General features: G+C 46.8%; 1 protein-coding gene across 1 annotated transcript in view; it reads right to left on the minus strand.

Annotated features, from left to right (window-relative positions):
- Positions 1-1,822: 1,822 nt before the first annotated feature.
- LOC139402045 (dynein axonemal assembly factor 5-like) overlaps positions 1,823-12,405 on the minus strand; it is a 69,629-nt gene continuing 59,046 nt past the window's right edge. The window contains exons 11-13 of the mRNA XM_071146099.1: positions 8,550-8,706; positions 8,023-8,214; positions 1,823-2,517 (exon numbers count right to left, since the gene is read on the minus strand). Of these exons, the coding sequence (XP_071002200.1) occupies positions 2,378-2,517; positions 8,023-8,214; positions 8,550-8,706 (489 nt within the window). The 3' untranslated portion in view covers positions 1,823-2,377. The remainder of the gene's footprint in view (positions 2,518-8,022; positions 8,215-8,549; positions 8,707-12,405) is intronic.

Below are 12,405 nucleotides of genomic sequence, written 5' to 3' on the forward strand. Positions count from 1 at the left end.
CGCGGTCAGAGAGTTTGGCTCTCCACTCAGAACCTTCCCCTTAAGACGGCTTCTCGCAAGTTGACCCCGCGGTTCATTGGTCCGTTCCGTATTTCTCGGGTCATTAATCCTGTCGCAGTTCGACTTCTTCTTCCGCGATACCTTCGTCGCGTCCACCCGGTCTTCCATGTCTCCTGCATCAAGCCCGTCCTTCGCGCCCCCGCTCGTCTTCCCCCCCCCCCCCCCCATCCTTGTCGAGGGCGCACCCATCTACAGGGTCCGTAGAATTTTGGACATGCGTCCTCGGGGCCGTGGTCACCAGTACCTCGTAGATTGGGAGGGGTACGGTCCTGAGGAGAGGAGTTGGGTTCCCTCTCGGGACGTGCTGGACCGTGCGCTGATCGAGGATTTCCTCCGTTGCCGCCAGGTTTCCTCCTCGAGTGCGCCAGGAGGCGCTCGGTGAGTGGGGGGGTACTGTCATGTACTGTCATGTTGTGTCTTGTCTCTGTCCTTTCCCTTCACCCTGTCTCCCTCTGCTGGTCGTTGTTAGGTTACCTTTTCTCCCCCGCTTTCCACCAGCTGTTCCTTGTCTCCTCTGACTACCCATTCACCCCGTTTCCCACCTGTTCCCTTTTTCCCTCTGATTAGGTCCCTATATCTCTCTCTGTTTCTGTTCCTGTCCTTGTCGGATTCTTGTTTGTTGTGTTTCATGCCTGAGCCAGACTATCGTCATGTTTGCTGTAACCTTGTCCTGTCCTGTCCGAATCTGCCGGTCTATCTGAGCCTACCTATGTTTGGTTATTAAAGAAGCTCTGTTTAAGTTAGTTCGCTTTTGGGTCCTCATTCACTCACCGTAACAGTTATAGTGTAATTCATGTATTGTTTAGTGTTGTATGTGTAGTGGCTTTGCTGGCATGCATCACACTTTCTTTTTTTTTTGCCCCACCAAGATTTACATGCTAAAACTGCCACTGTATATAAAGCAGGCAGACAGGCATTGAGGCATTCAGTTACTGTTTGATTGAACTTTAGAATGGGCAAAACAAGTGACTTTGAGCGTGGTTTGCCAGGCACGCCAATTCCAGCATCTCAGAAACGTCGGGCCTCCTGGGATTTTCACGCATGACAGTCTAGGGTTTACCGGAGAATGGTGTGAAAAAACTAAAATACATCTAGTCAGCAGCAGTCCTGAAGGAAAAAACAGCTTGTTTTTGAGAGTTCGAAGGAGAATGTCAAGAATCGCTCAAGCTAACAGGCGGGCCACAACAGGCAAATAATTCCGCAGTACAACAGTTGTGTGCAGAACGGCATCTCAGAACGCACAACTCGTCAGTCCTTGTCACGGATGGGCTATTACAGCAGACAACCACACCGGGTTCCACTCCTATCAGCTAAAAACATGAAGAAACGGCTCCAGTGGGCACGCGATCACCAACACTGGACAATTGAGGAGTGGAAAAACATTGCCTGGTCGACAAACCCCGGTTACTGTTGCATCATGCTGACGACAGAGTCAGGATTTGGCGTAAGCAGCATGAGTCCATGGCGGTACAGGCTGGTGGCAGTGGTGTAATGGTGTGGGGAATGTTTTCCTGGCACATGTTAGGTACCTTGATACCAATTGAGCAATGTTTCCATTCCCCAAAGAATTCCTGCTGTTCTGTAAGCAAAGGGGTGTCTGACCCGGTACTAGATGGATGTACCTAATAAACTGGCCACTGAGTATATGTCACAGATAAAAGGTTTTTAGAACCCTGCATGACAACGTGAAAGCCCTCCCCAGTATGCCATTTGGAACACTAGTGTGACCACACATTACAAAAGAAAGCAAACCACAGTGCACTTAGTGAAAATGTATTATATTTATCAAAGATAAACAGTCAATTCAGTCTAGAAATCAAGGCACAACAGAATGAAATATCAACAATCAACATTGAGAAACCAATTAAAAAGCATAGTAACGAACAAACAAAATCACAGAGTACAACCATGTGTTCTGGGGTAGATTTGAAAAAGGGTAACAGTTTTGAGCTCTAAGAGAACCTCAGCAGTTGGACAATATTCTTGTTGTACAGGGTAAAACAAATAGATACCTGCCTTAGAGCTGTTAGATACATAGATACAATGTGTCAAGTCATGTCTCGGGATGCCCATATCATTGCATCACTCTCTTAGTGACAGCTGTGTGTGTGTGTGTGTGTGTGTATATACTGTGTGTGTGTGTGTGAGAGAGAGTCCATGGCGGACATGACCATTTGTGAGAGTTGCAGTTCCAGGTTTACTTTTCTTGGTATGCCATAGAAATATAATCTATATGATGTCTAGATTACATACAGATATAGGATCTTCATTTGACCAGTATTGTCACATCAGTAGATCTTTCCAGTACTATGCATCTCTACACTGTATCCTTGCGTAGAGAGTGGATGTGCTGGAGCAGTTGGTCACAGTAGACAGGGGTGCGCTGTTTGTCCCTCACGGCTTCCACTTCCTGCTTAAGGAGGGCTGGGTGGACGCCACTGCCGGTCTTCAGGACCTCTGGACACACAGACAGACATGAGACAGTCAGGGGTTAAGTGGAAATGGACACACACAAATAAGTAACAGTAGATTATCTCACACACACACACACACACACACACACACACACACACACACACGTCGACTACCTTGAGGAACTCCACACAAATGAATTCAACACAATAACAAAGTCAAGATATTGGGGTGGATTATTGTCACTGGCTGCAATCATTCATTGGAAATGAATAATTTGATTCAATGTAATTGTATTTATGAGGACTGACAGTGAAGAAACCACCAGAGAATATTTGCAACTATACATTGATTTTAATAGTAATTTTTGGCAGCATTTCTGTACTTGTTACTTTTGTACACAATACCGTTCTCAGTCTGAGTGATTGACAAGGGAGATGTCCAATGGAGCAGAGTTATCCCAATCAATATTACCACCGGGGTTGAAGAAGGCAGAGTTATCACAATCAATATTACCACCGGGGTTGAAGAAGGCAGAGTTATCCCAATCAATATTACCACCGGGGTTGAAGAAGGCAGAGTTATCCCAATCAATATTACCACCGGGGTTTTGTCAGTGAAGTCACATCCAGTGAAACAGAAGATAAGACCTGTTCTCCACATTGAAAAATGAGACCTTGCCCTCCTCATAATCAACAAACACCCTCACCTTCTTGGGCTTCTCTCTCGGGTGGAGGCAGATCGAAGGTGATGTAGAGACCTGGTACCCAATGTAATGCAGACCCAAAACCCAAAACCCATTATCCAGTTCAGTAACAACATATTGTTCCTGTTGATGGACTGCCTGGCCAATCCCATCCACCAAAATTGTTGCAACCCCTATTACTAGCCTATTCAACCTCTCTTTTGTATCGCCTGAGATCCCCAAAGATTGGAAAGCTGCCGCGGTCATCCCCCTCTTCAAAGCGGGTGAGACTCTAGACCCAAACTGTTATAGGCCTATATCCATCCTGCCCTGCCTTTCTAAAATCCACGAAAGCCAAGTCAACAAACAGATCAGCGACCATTTCGAATCGCACCGTACCTTCTCCACTATGCAATCTGGTTTCCGAGCTGGTCATGGGTGCACCTCAGCCACGCTCAAGGTCCTAAATGATATCATAACCGCCATCGATAAAAGACAGTACTGTGCAGCCGTCTTCATCGTCCTGGCCAAGGCTTTCGACTCTGTCAATCACCGTATTCTTATCACACAGTATATGAGTCCATTCCATATGTTAATGAAGTTACTTCCCTCAGGTTATCGGCCACCATTATCTTTCAGTTCAGGCTTCCTGCTTGTTCATGCCTAATAACGCCTGTATCCGCTCTTGATTAGATTACAATGGTGGCAGGACCCTCTCGTGTCCTAAAATTAATATATATGTCTATCTTACCCTAAGCACTTATGTCTGTTTAATCTTTGGTTTCCTGTCCGCTTTCTGTTTGTGGTCTAATGTACACCTTTGCTCTACAGTATTATGTTTGTCCCTATATGTACCGTTTGCTCCCACATTTCTCAAATGACTGCCTCGCCTGGTTCACTGACTACTTGTCAGATAGAGTTCAGTGTGTCTAATCGGAGGGCCTGTTGTCCGGATCTCTGGCAGTCTCTATGGGGGTGCCACAGGGTTAATTTCTCGGGCCGACTCTTTTCTCTGTATATATGAATGAAGTCGCTCTTGCTGCTGGTGATTCTCTGATCCACCTCTACACAGACGACACCATTCTGTATACTTCTGGCCCCTCTTTGGACACTGTGCTAACAAACCTCCAAACGAGCTTCAACGCCATACAACACTCCTTCCGTGGCCTCCAACTGCTTTAAATACTAGTAAAACTAAGTGCATGTTCTTCAACCGATCGCTGCCCGCACCCTCCTGCCCGACTAGCATCACTACACTGGACGGTTCTGACTTACAATATGTGAACAACTACAAATACCTAGGTGTCTGGTCAGACTGTAAACTCTCCTTCCAGACTCACATTAAGCATCTCCAATCCAAAATTAAATCTAAAATCAGCTGCCTATTTCTACAAAGCCTCCTTCACTCATGTCGCCAAACTCACCCTTGTAAAACTGACTATCCTACCGATCCTTGACTTCGGCGATGTAATTTACAAAATAGCCTCCAACACTCTACTCAGCAAACTGGATGAGGTCGATCACAGTGCCATTCATTTTGTCACCAAAGCACCATATACTACCCATCACTGTGACCTGTATGCTCTCGTTGGCTGGCACTCACTACATATTTGTTGCCAAACCCACTGGCTCCAGGTCATCTATAAGTCTTTGCTAGGTAAAGCCCCACCTTATCTCAGCTCACTGGTCACCATAGTAGCACCCACCTGTAGCACGCGCTCCAGCAGGTATATCTCACTGGTCATCCCCAAAGCCAATTCCTCTTTGGCCTCCTTTCCTTCCAGTTCTCTGCTGCCAATGACTGGAACGAATTGCAAAAATCACTGAAGCTGGAATCTTATATCTCCCTCACTAACTTTAAGCAGCAGCTCACAGATCACTGCACCTGTACACAGCCAATCTGTAAATAGCACAACTGACTACCTCATCCCCATATTATTACTTGCTCTTTTGCACCCCAGTATTTCTACTTGCACATCGTCATCTGCACATCTATCACTCCAGTGTTAATGCTAAATTGTAATTATTTCCCCTCTATGGCCTATTTATTGCCTACCTCCCTACTCTTCTACAATTGCACACACTGTACATAGTTTCTATTGTGTTATTGACTGTACGTTTGTTTATGTGTAACTCTGTGTTGTTGTTTGTGTCGCACTGCTTTGCTTTATCTTGGCCAGGTCGCAGTTGTAAATGAGAACTTGTTCTCAACTAGCCTACCTGGTTAAATAAAGGTAAAATAAAGAGTGAATAGTCCCGACAAAAAGAGCACTTCACGTTCACCACCAGATGGGGGTGTTGTACCACAGTGACATCCACTCCAACAGGACAGATACCACTGGTATTTGATGGTAATAAAGATGCTATGGAATTACTTGAAGTAGAGCCAACAGTAAGTGTTGAGGAAACCGCATGGCGTAACTGAAGCTGTACAGTGTTGATACTCCTGTCAGTTGGGATGAGTTAGTTCACGTCAAGTCAGCATTCGATACACCTCGGAATCCGCTTTGTTCCTCAAGTGGTGACCAAGGGGGATTTTTGCGACTTGTGTGTATAAATAGTGTTTTTTTCTTTCTCTGAGCTCTTTTGAACAAAGGAGAACAATGATGACTTGTGATGAGAGGGGATCCGGTGATTCCCCTGAACGTGTGCCAACCACGGGGTGTGTGTGTGTGTGTGTGGAGCAGCAGCCGCGCTGCCAGGGCTGTGGGATTATGGGAGGAAGGAATTATGGGAACAGGGAAAGAGGGATGAGAGAGGGGGAGAGCGGGAGGAGTGGCAGTACTGTCCATCATACTGTCAGAGGAGCAGCAGACATCAAGCTCTTGGGAGATGACTTTGAAATTCAAGAACCATATAAGAATGGGATCAAAAATAAAAGAATAGAAGCAGGAAAGAAAGGAAGAAAGAGAGACGGAAGGAGGAAAAAAGCTTCAAACACAGACATGAGACAAAGAATGTCTCCAGATTTGTGGGGAGGATTGTGGTTATGGGTACGGGGGTACGACACAGCTATCAGTCAGCACTGGGTGAGCTCATCCACACACACGTTTACAGCAGAGCAGCGCACATGTGCATGCATATCACACACACAGAGGCACCGCTAACCTCCCTACTGCCTGTATCAATCGACCAGGGTTGGGGTCAATTCCATTTCATTTTTTTCTGAGGGACACTGCAATTGGAATTTAAACTCACCCCTTGAACTGACTGAATTGACATGGAATTGACCCCAAAACCTGTTATCAACCCCAACCCTCTACACCAAATCCCTGTACCCTCACACCCAGGATAGGCAGCCCTTAGCGGGATAATGTGAGCCTCCATCCCCCCCTGTACCCAGGAGAACAACCCCCTAATCACAACCACATGGAGACCCCTCTCCCTCATCTTTCCACACAGCCACTCCATGTTATCCCCCTCTCTTTCATCTCTCTCATCCCTCTTTCACCCCTTTCCTCCCTGTCTCTTCCCCCTCCCATGCCTGGTGTTTTCCGACAGGGTTTGACGGTTCTGTGGTTTCATGGCTATTTGTGTGTGTGTACATGTGTGCATGAGTATCTGTCTTTGTGTGTGTGTGTGTGTGTGTGCGTGCGAGCAATGTGCATACGTGTGTGTGTTATTTATTGGCAGAAGGTCTGAGTGTGTTTCCTGTAGTGTGGATGTGGGGCCTTAGCGGAGAACACTGCTGGAGTTTCACTCTGCTTCTCATGGAGGCTCCTCCTTGATTATCTGTGACAAACGCCTGATGATTCAACCATATTCTCCCATCTTCATATGGAGGGAAAAGAACATCAATGGGGCTGTATCCCAAATGGCACCCTATTCCCTTTATAGTGCACTACTTTTGACCAGGGCCAAGTAGTTGACTATGTAGGGAATAGGATGCCGTTTGTGACAACGTCGGACAGAGCTGATGCAACAACAGCCACCGTACTGTGGATTCCACTCCGTTTGAAACCTTTATCAGAGTTAATATGATGTGTTCTGGCTGTGTGTCGGGGTATCAGATCAGTAACCTTGACCACAGGATGTTCAGTGGTTGGGATGTAAATCATGTTTATGAACAGGACCTTCGCTTATATACTCACTGTCATCCAGAAGGGAAGTTGTGTAGCTTTTCAGGGGTGATGACGGAGCGTCAATCACACACACTCCTCTGCCTCTGGACCCACTCCCAGCCCCGTGATGGACGAGGGGAGTGGTGGTGTGTGTGTGTGTGGAGTGGGGGGCTTCGCACGGGTCAGCGTGAAAGATGAATGGAGTGGAAAAGGTGGATAGATAGCCTTTGATACGACGGAAAAGGGGGATCTGATATCCTAGCAATGTGGTTTTGTGTATGGGGCTGTTAGACGTAGGGATCAACTCTTTAAACTCTGACTGAGACAGGACAGAGCCTGTGAAACATGAGCACTACTGCTACCCACCTGATCAACATCAAGCCATATTCACTCACTTCATGTTCACTAGCTATCATCACCACCATCATGGTATCTGTCTGTCTGTCCATCTCATGTCTTCCAATCTCATCTGTTTCTCCTCCATACCATCTTTTCCATCATGGCCCCTCTTCCTGGTCTAAGGGTTGTCATGGCCCCTCTTCCTGGTCTAAGGGATGTTATGACCCCTCTTCCTGGTCTAAGGGTTGTCATGGCCCCTCTTCCTGGTCTAAGGGTTGTCATGGCCCCTCTTCCTGGTCTAAGGGTTGTCATGGCCCCTCTTCCTGGTCTAAGGGTTGTCATGGCCCCTCTTCCTGGTCTAAGGGTTGTCATGGCCCCTCTTCCTGGTCTAAGGGTTGTCATGACCTCTCTTCCTGGTCTAAGGGTTGATTTAGGATTAGACCAATGTGGTATTGTGAGTCTCACCAAGCACAGTGTCCTGCACGCGGCTGTCTGGGTCATCCAGGTGCAGCAGCAGCTGCTGGAACAGGACCTCCAGGTGTTGACTGTAGAGCTGGGAGTTGTAGTCTTTCCCCAGTGAGGCAAGCCATAGGCCTAGAGCCCTGAGGGCCACGCCCCTCACCTCCTCACTGCTGTCATCCAGACGCTTCAGCACCTCTGAGGGCACACACACACACACACACACACACACACATTTATGAAAGAACCCAGAGACACGCAAAGATAGGAGACACACAGACACAAACAGAGAGCAGGATGGGAACAAATTAGAATGACTAAATTAGAATGTCTAAATCTATTTCTATAGGATCATAAACAATCATGGATGCATTGTAGAAAAAAGGTGTGTGTCAGTGACAGAGGGAATGAGAGAGGATTGAGAGAGGAACAAAGAGAGAAGGAGAGAGAATGAAAGATAGAGCAAACTCCTCTCTTGCCCACAGTATGCCTAACAAAGACAGGATACACAGAGGGAGACACCAGTATAGTACCAGGGTAGATGTTGTTCAGGGCATCTGGGCGGAGACTGGGTCCTATCAGTTTGAGCAGGGTGGACAGAGAGCGACAGGCCAGTAGTCTGGACAGCTGAGAGTCTTCCTCTAGAGCAGACAACACCTGGGGGCTCAGCCTCTCCTCTACGGCCAGTAACTACAGACACAGAGATAAAAACAGAACATTTGGTTGTGCATCAGCATTTTCTCTCTTTATGTCAGTCACTCAACTATCCATGTCAGCAACCAAGTTTTAATTGGTAGTTAGTTTAGCTAGCTATTTACACTTCTGGTAAACATGGTCGTATCCTGACCGGGCACACGGGGAACATGCCCATGGGCCCTGAGCTCCAGGGGGCCCCCAATGATTTTGTTAGCCTATCTGAGTGAGAATGACTATCATGTTAACATGGCATCATTCATTTCAACATGTGTAGAACTGCAGGAAATGTGCTTTAAAACTGTAAAAATCTCTCCACCCCAAATGGGTAGGAAATTAGCTGAAAAACTGCACATTTCTCTCTGTAGAATTGCATAAAATATATGTTATAAAATTGCAGTTCTCTCTGCCCCATGGCAACATGTAGAATTGCAGTTCTCTCTGCCCCATGGCAACATGTAGAATTGCAGTTCTCTCTGCCCCATGGCAACATGTAGAATTGCAGTTCTCTCTGCCCCATGGCAACATGTAGAATTGCAGTTCTCTCTGCCCCATGGCAACATGTAGAATTGCAGTTCTCTCTGCCCCATGGCAACATGTAGAATTGCAGTTCTCTCTGCAACAATGGCAACATGTAGAATTGCAGTTCTCTCTGCCCCATGGCAACATGTCTTGCCAACCAAATCTTGCTTAGGGCCCGCAATAGGCTAGAGATGGCCCTGAAGTAAGCCGCTACTTTATTCCCAGGCTTTGAACCTTGCGGCTTACACAATGACGCAGCCAATTTCTGGATTTTTCCCGCTTTCACAAGATTCATGCCGCCAAAAAAACTGAGCACCGTCACATAATGTGACGTAAATCGAGCGCGCTCAAACTTCCCATCATTCTGATTACGGTAGTCATTTTGTCACCCTCATCATGGCAAAGACACGGAGAAATGCATATGATGCAGCTTTCAAGTTGAAGGCGATCGATCTGGCTGTTGGAAAAGGAAATAGAGCTACTGACAGTGTGGAGCATTGTCAAAAAATCCACTATCATCAACGGGTTTGGAAAGGCTGGACTGCTGCGTGTTGAAGAGGGCAGCGATCCAACATCGGATGAAGCAATTCTGAGGCTATTCAACTCTGACACCGAAGGAGATGACTTCAGTGGTTTCAGTGCACAGGAGGAGGAAGATAGTGACCAATTACTTTCTTGGTAGGCTACTGTTTACTGCTATTTTTACATTTTTTGTTACAAGCCGTGTTTAGTTAAAGCCTATTTATTTTTGTTACAAGCCGTGTTTAGTTAAAGCCTATTTATTTTTGTTACAAGCCGTGTTTAGTTTAAAGGCTGTGTAAAGTTCATTTGTTTCAATGTACCGGTAGGCACCTTCAGTGGGTGCGGTTTATATTCAGGTGCGCTTAATAGTCCAGAAATTACGGTACACAACTACTACTGTGCAAATAGTGTGTGGGCACTTGGCAGCGAAAGAGCAGGAAAGCTGAACTCACATTTCATACATGTTATGTTCACAGGTAGCCAGTGAATCACTCTAGTACACACAGTAATCCAAAGCACAGGTCTGACACTGGAGACCCTGTTATATAACCAATTGACTTCCCAAACACTTTAAACAGAGGAGGAACTGGACAGAGATGGCTGTGAGTGTGGGAGTGATGGGGAAAGCACAGCAGGACAGAGCTGCAGCAGACTGACACTGGACCAGGTAGACAACAACAGAACACAACCATCCCTGAGCTGGTCTAAGATCACATGAGTGAGGGTCAAAGAGAAAGAGAGAGAGAGAGAGAGAGAGAGAGCGAGAGAGAGAGAGAGAGGGCTTGGCATTAAAGTGATCTAACATGACATCAGTGTCTATCTGATGGGGCGGTGTGTAAATGGAGCAGCTAATTGTTTTTACAGGAAGGAGTGAAGGACTGGAACAATGCTCCCCAGACAAAGCCCGGTTTGATTTGCCTGTGGAAAGGAACACACCCACACACAGCCAGTGTTCTCCAAACTGTTTTCACCGTTGTTAAACACCATTTTAAAAGTGGTGCAACGCAAAGTGGTGTTTGAGCCGGTCGAGAGGGTGTGAATATGTCTGAGTGGGCAGACAGTCCCAAGGACAAACAGACGGTCGAGAGGGTGTGAATATGTCTGAGTGTGTGAGTGGGCAGACAGTCCCAAGGACAAACACAGACGGTCGAGAGGGTGTGAATATGTCTGAGTGGGCAGACAGTCCCAAGGACAAACAGACGGTCGAGAGGGTGTGAATATGTCTGAGTGGGCAGACAGTCCCAAGGACAAACAGACGGTCGAGAGGGTGTGAATATGTCTGAGTGGGCAGACAGTCCCACTCAGTCCCTTGCTCTAGTCTTGAGAGAGAGAGAGAGAGAGAGAGAGAGAGAGAGAGAGAGAGAGAGAGAGAGAGGTTTAAACTAGGTGAACTCTCCCGATGGTTTAAACTAGGTGAACTCTCCCGATGGTTTAAACTAGGTGAACTCTCCCGATGGTTTAAACTAGGTGAACTCTCCCGATGGTTTAAACTAGGTGAACTCTCCCGATGGTTTAAACTAGGTGAACTCTCCCGATGGTTTAAACTAGGTGAACTCTCCCAATGGTTTAAACTAGGTGAACTTACGACAGAGCCTGGGCGCGAACCCAGAGTCTCTGATGGCACAGCTGGCGCTGCACCCTTAACCACTGCGCCACCCGGGAGGCCCTTTGGCTGGGCCACTTAAGGACATTCAGAGATTTGTCCCGAAGCCACTCCTGCATTGTCTTGGCTGTGTGCTTTGGGTCGTTGTCCTGTTGGAAGGTGAACCTTCGCCCAAGTCTGAGCTCTCTGGAGCAGGTTTCATTCAAGGATCTCTCTGTATAATGCTCCGTTCATCTTTCCCTCGTTCCTGACTAGTCTCCCAGTCCCTGCCACTGAAAAACAACCCCACAGCATGATGCTGCCACTATGCTTCACTGTAGGCATGGTGCCAGGTTTCCTCCAGACATGATGCTGCCACTATGCTTCACTGTAGGCATGGTGCCAGGTTTCCTCCAGGCATGACACTTGGCATTCAGGCCAAAGAGTTCAATCTTGATTTCATCAGACCAGAGAATCTTGTTTCTCATGGTCTGAGAGTCTATAGGTGCCTTTTGGCAAACTCCAAGCGGGCTGTCATGTGCTTTTTACTGAGGAGTGTCTTCCGTCTGTCCACTCTACCATAAAGGCCTGATTGGTTGAGCGCTGCAGAGATGGGAGAACCTTCCAGAATGACAACCATCTCCACAGAGGAACACTAGAGCTAGAGTGACCATCAGGTTCTTGGTCACGTCCCTGACCAAGGTCCTTCTTCCCTGATAGATCAGTTTGGCCAGGCGGCCAGCTCTAGGAAGAGTCTTGGTGGTTCCAAACTTCTTCCATTTAAGAATGATGGAGACCACTGATTTTAATGAAAAATATATTTTTTATATATATAATTATTAGTATGGTTTGATTAAATTCAAAGCTCCCTACCATCATATCTAAACCAATATGACATGGATGTTGATGAAACTTTGCAAATCAACTTGATTGGAGGCCTCTGGTCATGAGTCGTCATGCCATTACTGAGAACCGGAGTTTTAACAGGGTCATTAACATTAGGGGAAAAAAGGACTATTTCTTTCCCTGACCTAGCTCACTATCTAGGCATCGAATAAGAACGAGCCTAC

Source organism: Oncorhynchus clarkii, unplaced genomic scaffold (genome assembly GCF_045791955.1).
Source record: "Oncorhynchus clarkii lewisi isolate Uvic-CL-2024 unplaced genomic scaffold, UVic_Ocla_1.0 unplaced_contig_558_pilon_pilon, whole genome shotgun sequence".
Classification (NCBI taxonomy): domain Eukaryota; kingdom Metazoa; phylum Chordata; class Actinopteri; order Salmoniformes; family Salmonidae; genus Oncorhynchus; species Oncorhynchus clarkii.